General features: G+C 31.6%; 7 protein-coding genes across 13 annotated transcripts in view; 4 read left to right on the top strand and 3 right to left on the bottom strand.

The window, feature by feature from the left end:
• Nucleotides 1-494: 494 nt before the first annotated feature.
• On the top strand, nt 495-8602 carry LOC122633770. Of its 5 annotated transcripts, none has more exons than XR_006328186.1 (9): nt 495-858; nt 2980-3188; nt 3329-3521; nt 4571-4887; nt 5218-6791; nt 6869-7267; nt 7342-7397; nt 7478-7724; nt 7819-7957. XR_006328186.1 is itself a non-coding variant. In XM_043822105.1 (9 exons), exons 2-9 carry the CDS (start codon nt 3076-3078, stop codon nt 7931-7933), a joined length of 2904 nt encoding a protein of 967 aa, XP_043678040.1. In that variant the 5' UTR covers nt 495-858; nt 2980-3075; the 3' UTR covers nt 7934-8079. The 5 variants fall into 5 exon arrangements, 4 of the variants coding, with proteins under 4 accessions (XP_043678040.1, XP_043678038.1, XP_043678041.1 ...); XM_043822105.1 differs by having other exon boundaries at nt 7478-7614; nt 7819-8079; XM_043822103.1 differs by having other exon boundaries at nt 7342-7724; nt 7819-8602.
• Nucleotides 8586-10367, bottom strand: LOC122633773 (protein HGH1 homolog). Its single transcript, XM_043822111.1, has 6 exons — nt 10211-10367; nt 9880-10114; nt 9573-9806; nt 9205-9489; nt 8973-9134; nt 8586-8894 (listed from the first exon to the last, which is right to left on the bottom strand). The coding sequence occupies exons 1-6, from the start codon at nt 10293-10295 to the stop codon at nt 8789-8791; spliced, it is 1107 nt and encodes a 368-aa protein (XP_043678046.1). The 5' UTR covers nt 10296-10367; the 3' UTR covers nt 8586-8788.
• Nucleotides 10368-11237: 870 nt separating this feature from the next.
• On the top strand, nt 11238-14707 carry LOC122633772 (ribonucleoside-diphosphate reductase subunit M2 B). 2 transcript variants are annotated; one of them, XM_043822109.1, is made up of 7 exons: nt 11238-11389; nt 12595-12663; nt 12790-12978; nt 13068-13303; nt 13376-13604; nt 13684-13902; nt 13995-14707. In XM_043822109.1, the coding sequence occupies exons 1-7, from the start codon at nt 11321-11323 to the stop codon at nt 14145-14147; spliced, it is 1164 nt and encodes a 387-aa protein (XP_043678044.1). In that variant the 5' UTR covers nt 11238-11320; the 3' UTR covers nt 14148-14707. The 2 variants fall into 2 exon arrangements, with proteins under 2 accessions (XP_043678044.1, XP_043678045.1); XM_043822110.1 differs by lacking the exon at nt 11238-11389 and adding an exon at nt 12309-12456.
• A 168-nt stretch (nt 14708-14875) lies between these two features.
• Nucleotides 14876-15908, bottom strand: LOC122633774 (1,2-dihydroxy-3-keto-5-methylthiopentene dioxygenase). Its single transcript, XM_043822112.1, has 4 exons — nt 15763-15908; nt 15447-15566; nt 15197-15376; nt 14876-15111 (listed from the first exon to the last, which is right to left on the bottom strand). The coding sequence occupies exons 1-4, from the start codon at nt 15883-15885 to the stop codon at nt 14983-14985; spliced, it is 552 nt and encodes a 183-aa protein (XP_043678047.1). The 5' UTR covers nt 15886-15908; the 3' UTR covers nt 14876-14982.
• Nucleotides 15909-15932: 24 nt separating this feature from the next.
• Nucleotides 15933-19546, top strand: LOC122633771. The gene is made up of 2 exons (XM_043822107.1): nt 15933-16041; nt 16139-19546. Exon 2 carries the CDS (start codon nt 16170-16172, stop codon nt 19065-19067), a length of 2898 nt encoding a protein of 965 aa, XP_043678042.1. The 5' UTR covers nt 15933-16041; nt 16139-16169; the 3' UTR covers nt 19068-19546.
• Nucleotides 19547-23097: 3551 nt separating this feature from the next.
• LOC122633764 (ras-related protein Rap-2a) lies at nt 23098-25703 on the bottom strand. The gene has a single exon (XM_043822101.1). It carries the CDS (start codon nt 25571-25573, stop codon nt 25028-25030), a length of 546 nt encoding a protein of 181 aa, XP_043678036.1. The 5' UTR covers nt 25574-25703; the 3' UTR covers nt 23098-25027.
• A 91-nt stretch (nt 25704-25794) lies between these two features.
• The window catches only part of LOC122633762 (phospholipid scramblase 1), a 9559-nt gene continuing 9130 nt past the window's right edge, over nt 25795-26223 (top strand). Inside the window, exon 1 of one of the 2 annotated variants that reach the window (XM_043822097.1) lies at nt 25795-26223. This exon is cut by the window's right edge and continues 135 nt beyond it. The gene's annotated coding sequence lies outside the window, so the exon portion shown is untranslated. The other variant, XM_043822096.1, reaches the window with a different exon arrangement.

Below are 26223 nucleotides of genomic sequence, written 5' to 3'. Positions count from 1 at the left end.
CTATCTACTCGATTGATCCGAAAGATTCTGCAAGTCCAAAGAATCCTGTTAGACCACAACGAGTTGTTCTCTGAAAGCTGATCGGTTAGATTTTTTATGTATCTCTTATCAGTTCGTTACTTTTACCTTTTAAAAAAATATCTTTCTACATTGTAATCCTCAAAATTCTTTCGATAGGTTTAATCTTCCGAATACTCTTATCAGCTTCTAAGAATCCTTCTTACTACAATTACGATAATTTATTTGTATTATTTTACATTTACATATATGTGTATATATGTGTGGTAGCAATCTTTGATAGTAATGAAATACTATACTCTATCTTTTATCTTCGTGTTACTTAGTATTATTTAGTTATATAATATTTAATATTGAGGGTACCAGTCTCTGATAGAAATAAAATACTTTTTCTTCTCTTTCTCTCTCTCTATCTCTCTCTTTCTTTTTCTCTTTCCCTGTTCGTTGATCCTTCTCCTTCTCTTCGTTTCAGCATGGAGGCGCCTCGACTCACTGGCTGGAGAACCGGAGTCTCTCCTGCGGAACATCCCCGGCAGTTTCTCGTCGACGGCCATCCGGATCGACTCGCGATCAAGGTTGATGCTCGAAAGAGAACGAGAATTTTTATTCAACGCGGAAGCAACCCCCGCCGCGGTCGTGGACCTTGCTAAAAACTGCTGACGTTTATTGGAGTTCATCGGAATATCCTCTTCGTTGTCCTGAAAAAGGAGTTCAGTGTGTCAGTGTGAATTCGAATGACGTTACAAAATTTACGGATACGTTTGAAATCTTTTTTTTGTCATGTTTCCTTCCAAATGATTTCCACATTTCAAATGAAGAACTTTGACAAGAATTACAAAGGTTTGTTTTCCATTTTTCATGCCTCGATAAATATTATCTTCTTAGGTTGCATTTCCTGAATAAATTTTTCTGTTTTTTCTAAGTTATTCGTTGAACCTAACTGGAATCGGCTAATAGATTTAATAAACATGCTGATACTTAATAAACGAATTATTAAAAAAACACATTATCATACAAAAAATTAATTGTTAAAAATTAAATAAGAACAAAATGTTACTTGAAAAAAAAGAAGAAGAAATCCTGTACATATAGAAAGAGAAAATTAAATAAATCTGTGAAGCGGATGATCGTTCAAATCGATTGCTATTAGGTGTGTTAAACGAGCCGTGAACTTGGTAATTGCAGATCGAACGATGCTCGCATAGATCTAGTAGCACGATCATTGATGTCATAATCGTTGTAACATCGATCCTGCGACTTTAATGCGATCGGAGACTGATATCGAAAACTTCTTTTTTCGAGAAATCACGAAAACTGGTCCATGTTTTCTGGGTTAAAAGGTGAGACAAAGTTGTCTCATTGCGTGTCACACGCCAGGTAAACGCTGCTTGAAAAAATCTTGCTCGTTTAACAGGCCGTTAAACAAAAATGCTTTACCTTTTATATATATATATATATATAATACGTAACACGGATAGAAAGAAATTAATTATGAAATATTCCCTAATTAATTTATAAATCTTCTATTAAAACGATTAAGTCTTAATGAATAATCATCAATACTAATCAATAATACGTTTCCTTTAGAACGATAAATTCTTTTCTATCTCGTGACGTTCACGGAATTAAAAACTCGGTCAGTTAGTGAATTCATTATCCTTAAAAAAAAAAAAAAGAAAGAAAGAAAAGAAAAAAAGGAAAACATACGAAGTTTGTTAATACACGAAGATGAGTAACAAGCGTTCTATCATCGCGTTTATTGCAAAAATGAGAGAAATAAGATGCTAAGTACGGCAATTAACTTATAATATACTCGGCACGAGGCGTCTGCTTTTCTCTAGATTCGCTTCGCGTTGGAACTCGGTAATCGTGTTGTATGATCATACGAAGAGATTTCTTGGCTGTAACATGTCCTATCCAAGATTCCAATTATCTTCGTAATCTTCCATTTTTCGATAATCGCTTCCGTCACGTAGAGAGGAACGTACTGAGCACGTGAAACACACGGAAAGCGTGTGCCATTTTTTATATTCCTATATACTAACATTAATTTCTGTCTATATGCGTTACATATACTTGTATGTGTTATATGTATGTACCTGGAGCTACAGTCTAAAGATTAATAAGAGATAGAGATGGAGACAGTTATTCGACAGATGTTGATCTTCTCTCTCTCTCTCTCTCTCTCTGTCTCTGTCTCTGTCTCTCATCAAAAAGCAGCTAGTTCAAAGAATTTTCGACTCGATACGTAACTGTAAATCTTCCTTTCGAGTCGTATAAAGTGTTTCCTGATCAGGCGAAATCCTACAAATTAAATTCCTTTTTTTCTTTCTTTTCTTTTCTTTTTCTAGAGAGAGAACAAGGAAAAAAAATGAGTGTATAAGATCGGAATTCGTTGAAAATTTCCGGGACTGATCAAAAGAATGAAATTAAAATTGTAAAGAGTTCATATTACCTTTTAATCAGATCATCGCGTATCTCCTACCTACCTACTTATTAGAATTAATTATCATATTAGAAAAATAATTCCTAAGGCGATCTAGTATGTGCGTTATGACTGAGTTAAGTGTTTCTCAGTGTAACACAAAACTTTAGTAGCTTTCCCTCGAAATCATGAAACATATATAGCACACATAGACTCGATCTCGCTCTCGGTACTTTTACTCGTAGAGACCGTTAAACCTAGCCTCATACCCTTCACACAACTCTCCTCTAGTCGCTGAACAACTACTTATCAAGATTCCTCATCTCGTTTTGTGTCTTACATTCGGCTCTAATTATCTTCATAGCAGATAACTTCTCGCATAAATTTAACGCCTTCTTCACGAGCGACGGCACCTACCATGAAGAAGAAAAAGAAGAAGGAATATCAGATATCCTAGACGTTTCTTTAACTTCGACACAAGGATATGATAATTCTTGACAATATTGTAAATAATTTTTTTATCGACTTATTTTCAGAATGGAAAGGATCCATCAGGATGAAATGAAGGATCTTTAAAGGAACTCTAGATATTGATTTTTTTCGATGATACGTCTCCAAAAGTGGAAAGAAAGATGTCTGTTGCTGGATTGTCCTGTTACGGGGATGGATTCCGATTGGCTGGGCCACCATCGGAATGTTCACTTCGAAGCAAGGCTAGAATCGATGCTCTCTTTGAGGACTGCAGGTGAATTAAACGAGAATGAAAATCTACGTTTTTAATTCTGATCATCTTTGCTATCCTTCTCTTGAAAATTCAAGACTCCTTCGGTCGATCCAATTGTGATTAAATTAAAACGAGTACAAAAAATTCACTTGACCTTTTAGATCCATCTGCAGTTCTACCCTTGGTGGTTGGTACGCTGGTGTCTCGACGGTAACATCGATTCAATGCGAAGATCAAAGTTTCGAAGAGCAAAAGAGAGTAAACAGTGCGGTCCAAGCAAGAATCGAGGCGATGTTTGCTTCCGTGGAAGCTGAAAGCGGAACACCAGGGGAATGTGCAGCTGCCATATTGCCGGTAGCTTTTTCTCTTTTATTTTTTTTTCTTTCAAAATTTCATTCAAATTCTTTTATTTTTAATTTCCTTCCAAGCTGGGCGAAGTAAACTTAAAAAGGAATTTAAGTCGTGAGAACGTTTTCCTAAAAATCAAAAGATACAAAAGAACTTGTTATAAAAGAAAGGATAATGCCCAATAATTGAGTTGATCGGTAAAATTAACTTTCTTCTCAATCTACGAGCGGATAATTAACGCTACACCATGACTATAAATTTATATCGATTCTACTCTATGTGCTACTTTACTTCACACCACACGAACAATACGTTTAAAGAATCATGAAATTTTCATTCACGTCAAACGCCAATCATCAAGTATACCACTGTCAAGTTTCACTCTCTAGAGATATAAGGAGATTATCTTAGTCGAAATAAAATATATAATCCAAAAGTTAGAAAATAAATCTCGATAGATTTGTGTATACGTTAAGAGTTTCGCTAATTAGATCATCGTTTAATTAGTCGCGGCCAGTTACGCGTTAGAAAACGATTTTCCAGAGAAAAGATGCGATTCTCGAGATATCTCGCAGAAATTGAAAAAGAAAGTTGAAAATAATTCCTACCACTACGTTTGAAAGAATCATCATGGTTTTGCTACAATCTTGATCTCTGATCTTCTAAGCAAAATGGAGGAAGCTATAGGAAAAGAATAAAAAAAAGAAAAGAAAAGAAAAGAAAAAAGGGGGAAAAGGGGAGGAAGAAAAAAAAACAAAGGGACTTTCCTTGGCATGGCAAATATGCTCCCGGAATTTTTAATCGTCACTTTCATTCCGTTCACGATTCACGGAGCGTGACGAACTAACTTAAACTCCTTCGAATCTCCTTGTAAAAATTCTTCATTTAACTGATGTGCAAATTGCTTCTTTATTAATTAAAATCTAGTCGTGAGTTCCTAGAGACTTTTTTTGGATCGATCTTGTCGGCTGAAAATATATCATTTGAGACACTAATCTATAACAGATTCAAATTCATAAATTCTAAGATTCTAAATCGACCTTCTTATCGATCAGGTGAAGTACATGGGTGCTGCTCCAGTTGGTGGTAGAGTAGCCAGCATTCGTGGCCTTCAAGAGCCTCTTCGTCAGCTTCTAGAGAGAATCGATGGATCGATTCAAGCGGAATTAGAAGTCTCTAGACGTGGACTGAGCTTTCGAACCAGTGAGACCTGTGAGAAGAACAATCCTTTTCGTAGAATAGCTGTTTGGAGTGCGTTGAGACTTCGATGTAGGAAGATTCCGTCGGGCGAATCGCATTACGCTTTTCTGCCACTGGTCGGAGATCCTGATCAAGGTCAAGGGGCCGATGACAAACACGCTGACCTCTATAGGTAAATTTATATTAGAAACTTAAGAACGATGATCCCAAATCTAACGATCAGATATCTATAGTGTTTAATACTTATCACATATGCCATGTTCTTGAACAGGTCTGATGCAAGAGACTGGATTAGTCGATTAAAAATCGTCTTGAATAACTAATGGAAGGGTCAATACTTGTTTTGTAATCTCTAAGCCACTCTGATTCATACTCTTCAACACCTACTTATACATCCTAGTTCTTATAAAAGCAGACGCGCGCGCTCACACATACACGCGCGCGTTAATCTCTCGAGTGCCTTTTAAGGAAACTCGTATTTAAATAAAATTATATTTTATAGGACAATGCGTGGTTTGAAAAGTGATGTCGACGTTTACCCACCTATCTTCGCTGTGGTCATGAGACGAGCAGGAGCAGCAAGATTGTTAGAATGTCACGCATTTGCTTGTCAAACGGAAGAAGATGCAGTTGCTGCTGCAGCTACCTTGTACAGAGCATTATTAGCTGATCTCGATGGGAATCGAAGAAGACCTAGACATGCTAACGGTTTGGGCTGTGTTAGCTTGGCTTCCGTGGTTTCTAGCGTTCGAGAAGCTAGTCCTAGTAACAAGAGCAATTTGTTGACATCACCACCACCAAAGCCGAACGTTCCACCTCATCCTGTAAGACCACCGAGGTCGAAAAAGAATTCCATTTCGAATTCAGCTACCGAAGACGAGGGTAACAAATCCGTTGGTGTCCAGAAAGCACCGAGAAGAAAAAAGAAAACGACATCGGACGTACAAGCCGAAGACATACTCGAAGCTAGAGGACGAAGAAGAGAACCTGTTAAACCGGACAAGCCAGTGAGCCTGATCCAAAAGAACTTGGAACAGTTTGAAAAAAAAGATGATGATAATAAAAATTCCAAAAATATTCAACATGCAGAGAAAATCGAGATTGATCGACCAACTAGTCGTACGGATAAGATCTACGATGATAAAACTAACAGCAGTATTTATGGAGTCCAATCTAACATTTACGAAAAAGTATTATTATCCAGAAGAAGCAATGATTTCGATACTAACTCGAGATCCATTTACTTGCCAGCTCGAAAAGACGAGGCTGTTCTATCAAGCGAAAAGAATTACGGATCTTACGATTTTTCTCGAAGAAATTTTGACATTGGAAGTACCAAGGAATCTTATTCTAAAAAGTCAGATTGTTTTCCTATTTACGATAGAATCGACAAACCATCGAACGCGAAGAATCCGATTTATATGCAAAGCGCGAAGAAGAATGATCGACAAAAGATCTACGAGGAACACTTCAGAGACGCGGAAAAGATCTACAGTCTCGGTCAAGAAGATATTTACGTTCCTGGTAATAAGAAGATGGATCGTGGACACGTTCACAGTTCTCAGGAGGACGTGTTCTTCTCGAGAAATCGTAAAAATGATGTCTACGAAGATGTCTGCAAAAAGGTTCTTCAGGAAAAACACTGTTCTAGAAACAGAGAAAGAAATTCATCCTCCGGTACAAAGCTCTGTAGAGTTGTTACCATGGATAAGCCCTTGAAGAAGACAGGTTCTAATGATTTAGAAGTTGAACCGAAGATACCAGAGTACAGTCAGCCTCGAGTTAGAAGGAGAAGTAGAGCTGGTAGTGAACCACCAGTCAGTAGATCTGAAAGTACCAAGAAAATTGTTCAAGAGACTAGACTGAAGAGATCTCAAAGTGATCTTGACGTAGAGAGAGGGGATTTAATGACTAGAGTGGAATTACCAAGAAGAGCGAGTTTCTTGAAACCTGGTAGTACCAGAAGAGCAAACAATATGAAAGGTGGAACTCCTTTAGGGTTTACTGAACTCTTTGATGAATTTAGAAATCAGGAAGGTCTGACCAGCGTCGACGACATCTTGGCAGCTATTATAGGTAAGAAATAAAATGATCATTACGATATCATTAACGAACAATAACAATGATAATCACCTAAACCATGCTATTTCCAGATCCAGAAGGTATGTCCTTTAACGACCTCAAGCCACTTTACAAAGAATTTCTATTGAAACTCGCCGCAACCTTGACACAAGACGAGCTCTATCAAAGATCTGCTAGTATAATGAGAAGACGACGTAGACCACAAAGAAGACGATCGACTCGTCGACCTTGTCTGCTGGGACGTGCTATCAAGAGATCTGTGTCTAGATTAAAAGGTGGACCAACCGAATTCACATCGGTTATTTTTCCTGCTAGAAGATTGAATGATAGCTTTGGAAGTAGCTCGTCTTGCGATGCTAGGAACAATCATCGAAATCGTGTCTTGGCTAATAGGCACGGAAAGAGACGGTCGTCCTGGAGAATGAGCAAGCATGGACAGTGTCATACAACTTCGGAGGACAGTGACACGTGTACGTAAAACGATGTCAACACAGATTGCCATTAAAAGTTTGTCGACCGAATGACATCGATAAATTTTCTTCAGGTAGACGAGCGAGTCGCAACGCTGGGGCAGCTGCAAATAGAAGCAGCAGTGGTTACGTAAGTTGCAGCGAGTGCAGCTACGATTCCGAATCCTGCACCTGTATCTCAGCGGATAAATGTTATTGTTCCCTGTCCAGAAGGCAACTCGTAGAACCTATCGTCCCAAATACGATTGTGTGTGCTTGCGACACGGACAGTTGTTCCGAAAGCAACAAATGTTATTGCGGAAGGACACCTGTACGATCCAACATCCTGGAACAATTGAGACAAAAAGGTATTGTGCCGTCGGAGAGCACCTTAAGTAGAGGTGGAAGTCCCGATAGAATAACATCGTCAAAAACCTCTAGGAGTCATTCCTCTTCACATAACTCTGAATTATTGAAGGTGATTTCTAAAGATCCTCTTGATCCAAATGAACATCATTTTAATCTTCTATTTGCGACTGCTGAGCTTTCTTTTCCTTTACTTTCGTCTTCAGATTCAATCCTCTCCGGTTTGTGGTAGCTCGGACAATTTGGCTTTGGATTATGATCTCTTCAGTCCAGGAAGAAAATCTCAGCAATCATCTGATAGCGAGAAGGTGTTGGTTGTAAGTGCTAGAGACACTCAAGGTCGTTTGGTCTACGTTGGAGGGGCTGAACGAGAGAAGAAATGTTTCTCGCATGGCAATGTTAGGTCGGACGCTCATCATGAAGCACTCTCGATAAAAAAGAGTGCTGAAATTGCTGCTGTCTTTGGATCCGATTCGAATAAGATTTGTAGGAGAGCTAGTAACGCATCTAGTATCAAAAGTTCCATCAGTTTGGAAGCTGGTTTAGGGTATTTACCTTGATGGTAATGTTTCCTGCTCTGTCAATCGATGACAGTTTTATATCAAAACTTGATCTCAAAGCTACATAGCTAATTCAAGTTTAGTAAAGTAACATGAGCATATTGTAGTCGATGATAGTTTATTTCTTGATTTCTAATGTAAAGAAAAAGAAGAAAATAACGTATCGCATATAATTTCCATAAGAATGGTACCTGTTGCAAATTTAAATAATGAAAAACAATTAATACCATATTAAATATATTCTGCTCTGTTCTATAAGTCCTTGATTCTTTCCAGATATTAAATAATAATATCTTCGAAAGGACGAGATCGATATTATTAATGCTTTTGCTACTTTGAACCTGAATGGCTTAAGTTAGTAAATTAAGGGAACAGTGCAATATCATGGATCGTGTATACATATCTTTCGTAAATACATTTTTTAAATATATTACCGCATTATTTCATTGTCAAGCAGAAGTTATATATGTATGTGTGCGCGTACATGTACATATATATACATACATACATATATATCGCATATATATATACAAACACGCAATATACATATAACTTGTGCTATATTTATAAAAAAATATTTAACAAGATGTCAGACATCTTGTAATATTAGTATTTCTTAAGTATCTTTGATAAATTCTTCATCCATTTTTTGAAATTTGTCCTTGTATTCCGTTGGAACATCTATCTCTTTTATATTATCCAAACCTATTTCTTCTTCAGTTCTGATAAAAAAAAAAAATGTCATAATTATAATGTCTAAAACGGAAGAAGAAAAATTATACAAATAATACAAAAGATACCTAATTAAAATGTCAACAACATTTTCACAGGCAAGAAGGACTTCCTTGCATTTCTCTGATTTGTGCAGTTCTCTTAAGATAATGTAAGTATTTTTGTCTCTTAAAATTTCTCTACCTTTTTTTGTAGCACACAATTGCTCTAAAGCTTCTAACAACATTATCCTAAAATAATTCAAAAAATTTCGAAGTATGTTCACATGTATATTTCAGGTTATCAGAGATATAATTATACCTAATATCCGGATCTGATTCTCGTTCCTTCGTTTCTGGTAAGTATTGCAGATCAAGTGGTAACTTCTCATTTTCTTTATCATCAAATTCTTCTGGTCCAGCAAGAGGTAATAATAAATACGACAAAATATCTACATCCTCGCTTAACAACCACTCGTGATGCTCTACATCGAAGCAACAATTTTTTAAAGTTCCAATAATACCACCTCTCCTTACTATGCTATCTGTATACTCTGTGAAAGGAAGGAGACGCTGGATAACATTGCAAGTCCTATCCATTATATATCTAGATAATAATATAAAAATACTGTAGAATTATGAAAAATGAAAATATATATATATATATATATCTCATTACATTTAACATACCTTCTTACAGAAGGAGATTGAGTAAGATTACTAAATACAGGCCCTAAATAATGCAAATTAGCTCCTGTAACATTATATTTCTTTGCAGTAAATGCTGTTATAATAGAGTCCCATGTACAACAACTTTCTTCAATAAGTGTTATGACTCTGTCTACTAAATATCTAGGTCTTGTCATATTGGAAAGTATCATACAACATGGGTCTGCTAATATACTATTTTTATCCATTATACGACTGGATAAAAATAATAATTTTAAATATTATACAATAAAAGGTACGTTAATAAACTGTTTACTAATATCTATACCTAATACAAACTTGTACTAAATTAAAACTATATTTTTGTTCCTTTTCTTGTCGCATAGATTCAGAGATTGTTAAGAAGGCATTAGCTCCAGCTTCATCCGCACTTATGTTTATAGCTGACAACGCTGCGTCTTTTGCTATTGCCATTGAATCATCTTGCATAAGTATGACAAGTTGTTTTAATATATCTAAAGAACCAAATAAGAGCTCACGACCCTCCTTACTGCCTGTGATATCTATATTTCAAATTATAAATCAATGTACGATAAACATAACCTATGTGTTCTACGATTCTAGTAAAATTAATTTTTGAAGAAAGCGATAATACATACTTAGTACATTTTGTAATGCAACAGCTTTTAGATCTAATCGCGTACTTTCGGTTAGAAAATTAGTTATTTCTTTTAACACTTCCATACTTGCAACTTTACTCGATAAACGCACTCAAAACTATTATTACTAATTGTACGATATGCTAGAACTTTTCGATAGAAGCGCCATCTATAGGCGGAATAGTGAATTAATTAGAATTAAACTGGAATAAATTAAACCTCGATATTTGAATCGATTAAAATCGTAATTTATTCCACTAAATTCAAATATTCCATTTATAATTTATATTTTCTATACCTGTCATTAGTCACATATTTTAGGAATGGAGTATGATGAATAACCTTAAACTACTTGCGCAATTGAGTCGTATTTTTGAAATAAAATCATACGTCGTTACATTACACAATATTTTCATTTTATATTCAAAAAAATGTTCATTTTCAAGAAATCAAACAAAAATATTTTTCATCGCCTCTAATCGACCCCGCATTTGAAAACTTAGAAACAAAAATCATACTTACTGAGCTTCCAATACTTGTTAGAGAATGATAAAAAAATTACATATAATAGTATAATATTTAATTGTTTTAATACTTGAAATAGATTAAAGCTGATACTTTTGTCCAACGAAGTATTAAAATAGTCCATAAAAAGTAACATTTACAGCGATAAAAATTCAGTAGATAATAATGTTTCACAAATGAGAAATTGTATCTAACTTCATTACTAACGTCTGCGCAAACTCAAAAATTGTGCGGGAAAATGATCATTATTTTCTAAAGAATTTATAGACGCTTTTTCGAAATTTGTACGAATTAAATATTATAAAAAATTTTTTTTAATATTTGTTATATGATAACATTAAAAAATCAACAATAATACGCTTATTAAATATACAACTATGATTTAGCGGGAAATTGTGATATCCTGATTGGTAACTGTACTCTGAGCGGTAAAGTAGTAACGTTTCAACCAATCACAATTTTAGGTAGGATCATTTTTTAATATTACTGAAGCTAAGATTATATACGAAGGTATCCGGTTGGATTATTCAGTCTTCTACGAAAATCTTTGAAGGAACTTCCCTGTAAATTAAAACAACGTAAAAAATGCCACTTCAATTATCAACCAAGGAAAATATTCGTAAACGCGTAGAAGACATTACTTTAAAAGAAAAGGTAAGTTTGTAAGCAATATAAAAATATTATCAATATATATATTTATAAAAAAAATCATATTTAGATCATTTTAACGAGACATCTCGCATTGTAACATTGAATTTTATTCGAATTATTCGATTCATTCATTTAATCATCGCCGTTAACATTTGTGAACCAATATTGTTATTAAAAAAACTAATAAAAATTCCTCGCGAAATTCAATTCAATTCGTTTTTGGATTTATTCTGAAAATTTTATTTTCCAACATTTTTCTATTATAAATTTATCGTTTTTCTATCTATTTACTTATATATAATTATATATGCATAATAAAATTAATATGTAAAAATAGTATAAAAAGAAAATATTAGATATTATATTGCAATATTACCTTCAGATATTTATTGAACATATACAATTAATGTGTATATGTTCACACATCATATAATATATAACTTTTTATAATTAATCTACTATACATATATAATATATAAATTCTAGTATTAATACATATTGTTTAAAAGTATTGTGATTAAGTAACTATGAATGATGAAGTTTTGTAGTTACTAAGTACATTATTAAAATTTTACTAACCTCCACATTATTATATAGACAATTTTCTTATCATATTAAAATCAAGAATTCAAATCAAGAATTCAAAATGGATTATAAAATATAAGTTATAAATTTACAATGTCAAAGTTAATTCATTCAATCAGTTGTATATCGTCGTATGTATTATATTATAGGTTATGTTTTAGTAAGTTAGATACTGTGTTCTTATGAAAAATATATAGAATTTATATATATTATATATATATACGCACACACACACACACACACATATATATAAGAAATATATTTAATTTGTTATATTTAAACATTTTGATCAGTACATTAAAGATTTTGAAGGATTTCTAATAGCACAATGTTTAAATGTAAAATGTGTAATAATCTATTACTATCAAGTTTGTAATTATTCCTAAACTACATTAGTCATGTCATCTATTATATTTTGCACATTATTGTGCAATAAGATTGTTTTTAACCAAACATTATAATTTTTCATGATGTCATTAATAAAGGTAATGGTAAAAATATAAAATTAATATTTTCTTATTAAGTTATATATGATCATTTGTATATTGATTTATTATAAATGAAAATATTCATAATATTATTAAACTTCCTAGAGATTTAACATGTTATCAATATAATTTCAGACATCACCCAAGAAGTTATGTGTTAGTCCACCAGTTTTCCAGGAAAATAATCTAAAAAATGGAGTTGGAGTAAGAAAATTATTTTTATTAATCTATTTTTATAGAAATCTGCATATATATATATATAAATAATTTTTTTTGTTTTGTTTTTTGTATATACTTAAATTGTATATATATACAATTAATTTCTTTTAGATTAATCAAACGAAGGCCATACAAAAAATTCAGCTGAAAGATACTGAATTTAATCCAGAATTAGAACCATTATTGAAAGAAAATCCACGTAGATTTGTTATATTTCCCATACAATGGGCTGATATTTGGCAAATGTATAAAAAAGCAGAAGCGTCATTCTGGACTGTTGAAGAAGTTGATCTTACTAGGGTATTTATATTTTTAACTTCTTATTTTATTTATATTTTTCTTTTTTGTTAAATCAATAACTCAAACATATTTAAATCATCATTCTATAGGACATTGCTGACTGGAAAACTCTAAATAGCAATGAAAGGCATTTCATAACTCATGTCTTAGCTTTCTTTGCTGCTTCTGATGGAATTGTAAATGAAAATCTCGTAGAACGTTTTAGTCAAGAAGTTCAAGTTACAGAGGCACGTTGTTTCTATGGATTTCAAGTAGCTATGGAAAATGTTCATTCAGAAATGTATTCATTATTAATTGATACATATATCATGGATCCTAAAGAAAGGTAAAAATAGATCAAATGTTAGCAATAATATATTTCTATCCCATATGTGGACTAAAGTTTAACTTTTTACAGAGATTTCTTATTTAATGCTATTGAAACTCTTCCATGTGTTGCCAAAAAAGCAAACTGGGCATTGAATTGGATCAATCATGAGAGTGCAACATTTCCAGAACGTGTAGTTGCATTTGCTGCAGTTGAGGGAATATTTTTCAGTGGAAGTTTTGCAGCCATTTTCTGGTTAAAAAAGAGAGGCTTAATGCCAGGTCTAACCTTTAGTAATGAATTAATATCTAGAGATGAGGTTGGTATTAAAAAATATTCTAATTTACTAAATAATGTAAATGTGAAGATATATTTCTTAACATTACATTGTTGTACAGGGATTACATTGTGACTTTGCATGCTTAATGTTCAAACATATTGTACAAAAACCTTCCTGCGAACGAGTAACTTCCATTATAAAGGACGCAGTAGAAATTGAACAGGAATTTTTAACAAAGGCACTACCAGTCGAAATGATTGGCATGAATTGTACACTTATGTGTGAATATATAGAATTTGTTGCAGACAGATTACTTGTTGAACTTGGCTGCCAAAAGGTATACAATAATCCAAAAAAATATTTCTTCACTTTTTTTATCTTTCTGTTCAAATTATACAGAAAAAAAAAAAACTAATTAAATTTTTTTAGGTTTATATGTCTAAGAATCCATTTGATTTTATGGAACAAATTTCGTTAGAAGGTAAAACGAACTTCTTTGAAAAGAAGGTTGGAGAATATCAAAAGTTTGGAGTTATGCAAGAAAAGGTTGAATCACATTTTACAGTTAATGCTGACTTTTGATATAATAACATTGTCGTACTTAAAACAAGATGAATCTTATTAAGATAGAAAACGTGATCTTTGATCCTAGAGATTATAAAACGATATTATAATTAATTTTTCTACATATTTTTTACCAAGTAAAGAATATCAAAAAATCTGTGAAATATCAATGATGACTTATTTAGAATTTCTTTTGTTATTGTCTACTTTATCATTTTATTTTTTGACAAAAATATATTTATCAACATGAAAATTAACATACAAATATTTTTTGGATAAATATGAAATATTAATCATTAGAACAAAATTTCTTCACGTTTTGTATCAGTTCATTGTATCACTGACAAGTTCATCTTGAGTACAAATTTAATGATAAAATATTATTTTTCCTTGTGAAAAAATAATATACCACGAAATTGTAAAAATTAATCTATTTATATTTGAAACTTAAAATATTTATCTTTCGAATGATTGAAATTTTCTGAAGAAATGTTACCAGTATCTTGTGTATATATCTTGTATGTATGTATATAATCTACAATAAAATAAAAAATAAAATGAATTATATAATAAAGTAATAATTATTAATTTTAATATTAAAGGTTAAAGGTGTGTCTATACATTCATATACATATATATATATATATATATATATATATATATATTATAAACATTTATTATATGTATATTATTGGAAGACCCATTGATACAAAATTGTATTTATATATGATTATTTTTAACAAATTAAAATTTTTATTTCAGACAATTAAAATATGAAAAAATTAAAAATTATTAGCAAATCTGTTTTTTTGGAATGCATGATTAACTTGCATATTATAATGTTATGAATTTTTTATTTGGGTTTGAAACCGTTTTTTAATTGTTCAAGATACTGTTGACGACAACTCATATTATCAGCTGGTCTATTATAAGGTGTCCATACAGGTTTTCCTATAAAATATCTTTTAGCTTGTATATAATCCTAAATAAGAAACAAATTGATATATGTCATATAAAATGATGATTACATTATAATTCTATTTCTTCTTAAAGGAGAATTAACTTACTTTAGTATCTAAAGTAAATCTATGATATATACCACTGGGAATAATAATCATATCTCCTGGCTTGACTTCAATACGAATCCATTGATCATCTTTATCTCTCACATCAAAATAACCAGATCCATCCAGAACCAAACGTATTTCTTCTTCGTTATGAAGATGTTCAGTAAAAAAATTCTTTAACTGATATTTTAATAATTAGCAAAAAGATCTTACATAAAAGAATAAAAGATCTATGTTTATTTGATTTTACCTTTTCTTCGTAATTAGCTAAACATTCTTTGGAGCATGTTATTTCATCTTCATAAGTATATCCACGCTTTTTTTTCAATTCTGTTAGTGTTGGATCACTTAAGTAATGCTCGTGATTTATCTACGAGTAGTTATATATATATATATATTCATATATATATGCATACATATATATATAATAAAGCAAAATTGACAAAACCAAAAGCAATAATTATTACTTGATTATTTACGATATATAATATTAAATACGATAAAATAAAAGCAAGGATCAATATTGCGTAGCATTTATCTATAAGATATGTTATATATTACTTAACCTTAAAATATTCGACACCACTAATTGCATATAAATCCGCCATTGACAAAAGTTCCGATGATTCCTTGCGATGTTCCAATCTTTGATCAATATTACTGTCGTCCATGTACCATGCGCGAACCATATTTTCTGGGTAAGTGTAAAACCGTTTCGTCGAGTCGCACGTTCTATGCGTAAATGACAAGATGAATTAAATGTGATAGTTCGCTATTAGTTGCTATTATATAACCTAAAGATTGCCATTATCAATATAATCTACTTTGCTGGTAGACAACGTGACGTAAGTATAAACAAGATTTTATGAATTTAAAGAGACATATATATACTAACGATGTAGTTATACATTTAACTTAATTTTATATTTTTTCATATATTAGTTTACATTATTCTCTTAACATTCCAAATAATATGGATGATCTACAAAGAAAAATTCAAATGTACCTTATGAAAGAAAATCAAGAGGATGGGGAATTAACATTTCTTACAGCTCGTACGACGATAGAGAATACAATTAAAATTAATAATTTGTGCAAATCAATATCGGAAATTATTCTTGCATCTGATCTTGTATTTGAAGGCACCGAATTAATGCTAAATCCAAAATGTGTAACTGCATTTAAGTACTTAATGTTAAACACAAATTTCACAGTACAAAAACGTCTAGCAGAAGATATGGCACATGGACATTTAGTTGACATGTGTCCAACTTTGTCATCATATTTATTTATACAAATTATCTGGAAATTAGAATATGAAGATATTTTGCTTGAATCTATTCTTCATTTACCATTAGATTTGTGTATTGAAATAATTGATATCACCAAAAGAACTGTTGAAGAACTTGAATTCGATCGTGCAGTAAATATCATATTTCAATTAATAATAAATATTTATAAGAAATTCATCTTGATTGCAAACAATGGTAGTCAATCATCAAATATCATACAGAATATTAATAGTATGACTGCATATTTTCAAGAATTATTATTATTACTGGACAATGAGAAGATTATTCGTATGAAGAAAATTCCAGTTCTAAAGAAATACCAAAGATATGGCTTATTACTAAGAAGAATTATAAAAATAGTCAAAGATTGCCTGGAAAACATCAGATATAATTTAAAAATATCCGAGGATACTGAGAAAATATATAAAATCACATTTGGAAGAGAACCTATAGAGAGATGTGATGATTTAATTATTACACAGACTATAGATACAATACATCAAGATTTAATAAATTTACTTTTAAAGAAAATCAAAGAGATAGATTGCAATATATATCTAGGATGGGCAGAATTAGATGATACAGAAAATCCAACAATAACATTGCAAAAAGCCATTGGAAACGAATGTTATTACTTGGTTGAATTTATTAAAGCTAATAAGGAGTTAGCAGAAAACGAACATTTGATAGAATGCTTGCAACAATTATCCTCTAAACCGATTTCTGAAGAGATTAATTCTGTTTTAACTTTGGAAGAATTACGTTATGGCACGATACAAGGTAAACAAGAATGCATCAAGGAATTGATCAGTCGTTACAAAGAATGGGATGAAACTATACTGAATAGCATAGAGATCAAAGAAATGTGGAAAAAATCATTGTTGGACAAACATGATTGTTTAAATTTACTGGAGTACCTCACATTTGTGCTTATGCAGGCAGATAACGAAGACTCTCAACAACGTGTTTACACATTTGTTACAGAAATACTGATTCAGCAAAATTTGCAATCCATTTACTCAATTATAGTAGAATATATAACTAAACACGATGGTAGAAATTGTTTAGAATCTTTATACACAGAAGAAACCTTTAAAGATTTTATCACAAGACATACGAATATGAAGTCATTAAAAACATTGAAAATAATTCTAATGTTTCTTTTAAAAAGCCCAAAAAAAGTCCTAGGAATTATTTTAAGAATAACAATTGGTTATCCCGAATATGAAAATATTATGATATCAGCTCAGGATTTCTTACTTTTATCGCCAATAATGAACATACGAGAGGACTCCAATGAAACTTTTTTGATCAGTACATTAAAAACAATATTTTCGGAGAATGTAGAATGGAATATAAAAAAATTCAAAGATCTATTATTTCTCATAGTCGATAATAAGATATTGACGATAGAAGACGTAATAAACAATATTCTGGTGTGTTACTTAAAAGAAAACGTAAGTTCATTACGTAACACACATTGTATTCTTACTTGCGCTACGAAAATATTAAACGATATGCACGATCAGTGGCTATGGCATCATTTTCTTGATGGATTAACAATAGAAATAAAGGCACAAAACTTACTTATCCCTCTTGCACAAATGATGTCATCAACGAGAAAACGAACGGACGTATCAAATTATTTAATTAATGACGTGATCAAAGAAATAAATTCTATAATTTATCACATTTTGGTATATTATACGGATGATCTCAATGTATCAGTAATTAAAGCTATTATAGAGGATTTAGAATGTATCTTAGAACCGATAGAAAAGATACATTTTGCATCGCTTTGGCCACCGTCACGAAATAACTTTGATCTATTAGATAACATCCACGATTATGAGAGACGTTGTTTCTTTATTTTAAATATGATCAAAAACGATTCAACGATATCAGACGAATTAAAAAAATTCTTTTCGAACTTCTATCTCCTTCAAGAAGATTTCTTACATCATATGATTCTACATTCGACTAGTTTTGAATATTTGATATTAGCTAAGCAGTACACGGGAGGAAATATATGTAAAACTTTCAAAACCACTATAAAAGATCCCTACAACAATTTTTTATGTCTCACTATGGAGGTCTGTTGTTTCAGTTTGGAATATCCTTCGCTATCACCCAAACATTCCTTTACCTTTGTATTGAACAATTCTATTAAATTCTTAAAATTTTATTTTAATTATAAACAAGGTTACTATAGTAATGTCCCGAAGTTTTATCACTCCATTATTGAAAATTTTTATTTACTCGATGAAATTATAAAACGTTGTTGTTCTCCATCCTATTCGTTATTATATACGAATCTTTTCACAAATATAAAAATTACCAATGACATCGACGAAAATAAAATTCAAATAATAGAATTATTGGATTCGATCGAACGTTTTACCAATCAGTGCACGGAATTCAATGAGTCACGTGACCAAGAGAGTTTTCAAAACGTACCTTCCACGAAAATGTCGAGATTTCGTCTCGTTTATTTATTTATTTCGGCGTGTATTAAAGTACCAGCGTCAAAAGCTTACGAGTGTATCACCATAATAAATAATTTCTTAGCTTCCACATAATCTCATCTCGTTCGCTTTTATGTCTTCTTTCTATTGTCTGAATATTATATATATATAATGATATACGTTCTGTGTGCAGCATAAAAAATATTTATATGAAGATTATTCGAGGATATAAATAATCCTTTCGCGATTATTATTATCGATATTTATATATATTGTATGTGTGTGTGTCTGAGCGTGAAATGTATGAGGTTAGTTTTCAATTTTTTTTTTTTTTAATTCAACACATTGGTGGTTTCGTTAAAAAAATCAAGATTAAAATTGCAATATAATTTGTTTTCATTCCATATTATATTTGTGCGATACTGCCAAATGCCATTACAATGGTTAGTAATAAAAACATGTGAAAAAATTGCGTACAAAGGAAAAAAATGTGCACTAGTCACACAGATATATAAAAAATTGATCAAATGGGTAGCACTTCTCGAAGGCGATTTTATATACGTATATGTGTTTTGTGTATCTATATATATTCACTCTTTCGTTCTTCCATGGAAATATGTGTTATTCGTATTTCAATCCGATCTTTATAAACGTGTCAGAATATATATACGTACATACAAGTATTATAATCATTCCATGTCGTGATATTTAATGACGAACATATTGCTTGCACAATTCTATAATGACTAGATAGTTATGCTGGTAAATTAATGTACGTGTGTGTATGCATGATCTCAACGTTACTTCGAGTAAAAAATAATTACTTCAAGAAAAAATTCAGGATGATTATTTATAAAAAAAGAAAAAATAAAAATCACAAAAAAATTTGTACATGTATTAAAAAAAAAATATATGTATATGTGTTAAAAAAAAATATATGTATATGTATTAAAAAAAAAAATATGTGTATATGTATCTAAAAAAAATTGAGAAGTAGGGGATGGAAAGTGGGGTAAAAAGAAAGGAAAACGATACAGTGAAAAAAATAGAATGACATAAATATCAACTATATAAAAACATAACCTTATAAGAAGAAGTTGTTTTTACACACTTTTGCTATCTCCTCTTTTTTTTTCTTTTTTTAAATATATCTTCCATTTGTTTTTTCTTTTTTTTTCTTTTTTTTTTTTTACCAGCAAGTCAAGCTATGTTTTCTCTTATTATCTTTTTCTTTCTATAGAGAATCTTTTTTTTTTTTTTTTAAATATGTTCGCATTATTATATCTATCATATATCGCCATCTTTTTTCTCGACCACCCATATGATCTTTTTTCCTTTTTTTTTTCTTTTTCTTTTCTTCTGGTATCAAAGATAAAACGTTTCCTTCGACATCTGTGACGTTATCAATCTTCGTCACCGTCGAAAAAGAAAAATTTCAGCTTTAGCTCCTACCCCCTGACTCCCCTTTCTCTATAAATATGAGATGCACATTTTTTTACTGGTATGCTATAATATCCACCTGTCATCATCATCTTTTCAAATGTCAAAGAGATAATCGGTACCCTTCTCAATTATATATGTATATATATATATATATATATATATATATATATATATATATATATATATATATATACATATACATACACATACATATATATATACATATACATATATATATTTTTCTTATATTTAATTAATTAATTAATATATATATATGTGTGTGTGTATATATATATATACATATATAATTCTAATGCTATTTTGATATATTTACAGATTTTCCTCCATTTTTCTTCTTCTTTTTTCTTGTTTTTCTTCTTCTTTTTTCTTGTTTTTCTTCTCCTTCTCCTCCTCTTCTTCCTTCACATTGTAAAAAATATATAACGCATTTCGTACATACTCAATATCATACGCACAGGTAGTACTGAAAGGCCGACATATATTCTAAATTTGTCGTGTTTCTCTCTCTTCTCCATTTTCTTTTTTTTTCTTCTTTCCTTTCGTTATTAATCTTTTTTTTTTTTTTTTTTTTTTTTTTTTATTAATTCTTTTTTTATTAATCTTTTTCTATCCAATTGATGTGACCCAGTTTGCGTAAGAAATGTGTGTGTGTATGTGTCTGTATACATATATATATATGTATAATATATATAATATATATATGTATATATATTTAAATATTAATTATATGCACATTACTCACAAAATGTATGTTTTTATGTTTCTGTCTGTCTGTCCGTGTTTTCCCATATTATTTAATTTTTCGTTTACATAGAGAGGTTAAAACAAATTCGTTTTTTTTCAGTCGTAAAGAAAGAAAAAAGAAATAAATAATAATAGTAGTAATAGTAATAATAATAATAATAGTAATAATAATAATAATATAATAATAACAATAATAATAGTAGTAATAGTAGTAATAACAATAATAATAATAATAATAATAATATTCAAAGGAACAAATTCTGGTCCTTAAATATATATATATATGATATGCTGAATCTGATTTTTAAAAAACTACACTCATTTCATTTCCATTCGCATCGACATTCAAAATCAGTTTTCAAAAACAACAATTTTAGAGATTTTTTGTTTTCTTTTTTTATTTTTTTTTCCTTTATTTATTTTATTTTTCATTTTTATGGTGTCTTTTATTTTTGGTAATACCAATAAAAGTTAATCATAATGTCTCTTATCGGAACACTCTCTTTTTCTCTTTATTATTAGAAAAATATTATGCAATTTTGAGCTAGACGAGCATATTGTTACAATATGAGAAGATTTTAGGAATAGAAAAGACCTCGTACAAATATATATATGAATAGAAAAATTTCGTATATATAATGTGATGAAGAACGTATGTATATATATATACTTGAGAAGCTATATGTCAGACGATATGCTCGTCTTCTTATATGTGTGTGATCTGTAGAATTTGAGATTAAGAAAAAAAATAATGAATAAAAATAATAAAATAAAAAATATATATATATAAAGAAATAACTATATCAATTATGCTTCAATGAGATTTCTTTTCGACCATCAAAATAAACTCTCAACGAGAATCATGTCAATTTATTTTTTTTCTCAATTAAAAAATGAGCAATATCTGTATATCTACAAGATCACAACAGGATTATAAAAATTTCTAAGTGATAAAAAATAGTTGTGTGTCTTCAGCACTCTCTCTCTCTCTTTTCTTGTCTTTCTCTCTTTTTCATTTTTTTTTTGTTTCTTTTTCTTTTTGAGTTGAAAAAAATATGTTGGAAAAAAAAAAATTAATCAAACGGATGGCTGCATTAACAAGTTGCCAAGAAGTCGGTCTCTGTATATCTTTTCTATTTTTTTCTTCCTTTTTTTAATTTTAATATGGCCTTTACAAAAATCAGATTAGTTTTCTTTAGCATAGTTTAGTCGGAGACATGTTAGCACCGTTTCTCAACCATGGTGTATTTTTTCTATTAAAAGTACATACACCATCACAACAACAGCTTTGTCTGTATTTCAATAAACATTATTAATGATACCTTCTTTTCTCCCATGGTATTATTATTATTATTATCATCATCATCATCATTATCATTATTATCATTATCATTATTACTAACATTCATCGGACTGTTTCTAACTATACCAATTCATAAAAATTACTATACATCAGTTCGATCATCGTTTATTTATTATTATTATTATTATTATTATTATTATTATTATTATTATTATTATATTATTATTATTTTCTGTTTTTCTTCTTTTTCATTATGAAATTTTTGGTAAATTCAATATATTGAAAGGAAAAATGTATATCGCGCGTATACTTATTTGTTATTTTCTTTTTTTCTTCTCTTCTCCCTTTTTTTCTTTTTTTAACGGCACAGTCAATCCCAGAAATATGTAATCTGATGAATAAGTATGATACTATACAAATTATAAATACATTTTTTTTTTTTTAACAATAAGATAACTTCAAATTATTTGGTTAAGATTAGAAAGAAAGACATTATAATCGATGATTGTTCAAAAATTATTAATGGCTATTTCTTTATGATAGAACGTATTTTAAATAATATTAATAATAATAATAATAATAATAACAATGATATAATAACTAATTAATTAATTAATAATAATAGATCGAGTCTATGTAATGACTGTAATGGTATTAAAGCGATATTTAACATCGTATTATATGATTTTGATCACACGAGAAAATTACACACGATCTACTGCTACGTATAGGGAGAACTGCTCTTTTTCTTCTTTACACTCATCGATATTTCTCTCTCTCTCTCTCTCTCTCTCTCTCTCTCTCTCTCTCTCTCTCTCTTTCTCTCTCTCTCTCTCTCTTTATATATTTCCTTTGACTCATTTGACGATGTAGAATTGCGCCAGGAGATACTGCGTTTGTATAAAGCAACGGACACTTTGGACATCGTTACAAGTACCACATATTGGATATAATCGTTGGGATCAATGTGCCTCTGCAATCTTTGCATAATCATGAATTTAAATTTTTTGTTTCTTTTTTTTCTTTCCGAATTTAGTAATATAAAATGATATGATGATAAGATCATTTTTTCTTGGATTAAAATGATATAAAAGTCAGAAATGGCAAAATTTAATTCGAAAAAGATTAATATATCGCAGTTTTGTCGCCATCGCGTTTTACTCAAGCCACCAACGATTTTTCATTTATTGCAAGCGATATGCAAGAAAGATCTCAACATAATTATATAAAGTACGAGTAGAAAGTAAAAGTAGAAGAATATCATAGAAGAAAGATCGCATTTGATAATTATGGATATTTAGCAAAACATTGAAACCTCAAACGCAATTTTTCAATATCCATTTACGATGTTCTTCTTATTTGCTTCATTTCTATAAAATATTTCTTTAGAACTAGTGTACTGTACAACTAATACGAAAGCCACTAAAATAAGTCGTATGTGATTTTTTTTATACGACATATCCTTTAAAGAGGCCTCCGACACTTAAGCATAGGTAACATACTATTGACGCAAATCATTGCACAAAACTTGTCCAAGATCAACATCTTGGTCCTGCGTACAAACCAAAATCGTTTATAACTTCTACAGATCTCTTCTCCCTCGATGATGCTTATAAAAACTTATAAATTGTTAAAACCTCTTATCCGTTTAATGTATCTTACGAAGGTCACTCCAAATTTTCTTCACAAGAGAAAGAGCACGACCGTCGTCGTAAGGACAGTCGACCATCACAGTGACTTTCTTAAAAGGGAAAAAAAAAACGCAAGCTACTCTTACGTTCTCCAATTCCAAATGAATTAAGATCGACCAGCATACAACGAACAATGTTCAAAGACAGTATTAACATCGAGTTTGGTTTAACAAACGCAGGCCAGTTGAAATGTTGCTCTTGGCTTTATCCATGTTCGTCACTTTGGAATATTGGTCCGTTACCAAAGAAATTCGCCCCCTTTTCTATGCTCCCTTACATGTACCATTATATATTACAATAATATTACATATAATACTATCCATGTATATTAAAATATCCGTTTGATGGTCACCAAAAGCGGCAGACCTTGATCCTCCGATAGAAAAAGAACCGAACTAGCATATATAGTCCTTAACGTTGGCTTTCAAAAATTCTCAGTACAATCACAAATTAGTCTCGAAGGTTGGCGAATTCGTCGCATGGCTTGGCTGAGCTCTAAGAGAAAAAATAATGAAATTATGAAAGAGGAAAAAAGAAAAGAGAAAGAAAGGAGAGAGAGGAAAAGAAATTTTGCGGTTAGAAAAAAGCATCCAATGGGCAGCTGCAAGTTCTTAAAGTTGTTTTCCAAAATTCTTGGTAGAATCCAAAAGAAATTAGTTTGGTAGGATAGTCGAATTGGTCGCATAACCTGACAGATTTGAAAGGGAAGAAAGAAACAAAAGAAAGAAGAAAAAAGAAGAAAGAAGTAAGGAAAAAGAAAAAGAAAGATAAAGATTCGTTAGGTAGTTCGTGCCAATTAGCCAGTTTAACGTAGCTATCTATAATTATACGAATAAACGAATTGCCGGTAAAAAGAAACGTTTGATTAAGTATTAGAGGACGCTGCAGCAGCAATAGCTTTTCTTCTCTTTTTCGGGACTAAAGTTCATTTCGCGCACAATTTCAGCAAACATCTCGTTGACGTTCGTACGATTTTTAGCGGACGCCTCGACGAAAGGACAACCCCAAAGTTGTGCCAATGCATTTCCCTCGGCGGTGTCGACTTCTCGTTGATGTTCTAGGTCAAGCTTATTGGCAACAAGTAGTACGGGTACTCGTTCGGTGCCTTTGACACGAGTTATAAGCTCCTTCATCGCTTTGATATCCTGAAAGGTCTGATGATTCGTCAGACTGTAAACGACGACGAAACCCTGACCATTTTTTATATAAAGGTCGCGCATACTCGCAAATTGCTCGGTACCGGCGGTGTCGAGAATTTCGAGTACGCAAGGCGAGCTATCGACTTCGATTTCCTTGCGATAGAAATCCTCGATCGTTGGATCGTATTTCTCCATAAAGCATCCGGACACGAATTGAACGGTGAGCGCGCTCTTGCCCACCCCGCCCGAGCCGAGCACGACAACTTTAAATTCGCGCATCTCGTTGTCGTCCTCCTCGTCGTCGTCGTCGTCGTCGTCGTCGTCCTCTTCGTCGTCGTCGTCGTCGTGGTGATCGTTGGCGGTGGCTCCTCCTCGTTTCTTCCTCCTCCTCCTCTCCGCCGCCGCCACCACCACCCCCTCCTCCTCCGCCTCCCCCTCCTCCTCCTCCCTCGATCCTCGACGTGTTCACGAGCGGTAAGGAAACCCACGAGAAGACGTCAAGCGGAAGCGGAGCAATGCACGCGGAGTGTCAACAAGGACTACGACCGAGAGTGAGAGAGAACAAAGATTCGGCCCTTATAGCGATTCCTTTACCGAAGAAGATGATCAACAATAACAGTAGTAATGGTACTACTAATACTACTAGTAGTAGTAGTAGTAGTAGTAGTAATAGTAGTAGTGGTAGTAGTAATAGCAGCAACGACAGCCAATCGTTCTTCTTCCTGTCCGTCTCTATAACAAACACTGTAAGAAGCAGGCTGCGGGCTGCTCGTGGCCGCCGCTACCAACACCGTCCACCTCCTCCTGGCACACGCACCAACAACACCACTGCCAACACTAAAGCTACTACTCGCAATAGTAATAACACAGTAGAGAACGACAACGACGACAACGACGACACCACCAAGTCCACTTCCACCTTCGACGAC

The sequence above is a fragment of the Vespula pensylvanica genome, chromosome 13 (genome assembly GCF_014466175.1).
Source record: "Vespula pensylvanica isolate Volc-1 chromosome 13, ASM1446617v1, whole genome shotgun sequence".
Lineage (NCBI taxonomy): Eukaryota > Metazoa > Arthropoda > Insecta > Hymenoptera > Vespidae > Vespula > Vespula pensylvanica.
Note: the sequence above shows the minus strand (reverse complement) of the source record. Positions and strands in the feature narration are given on the sequence as shown.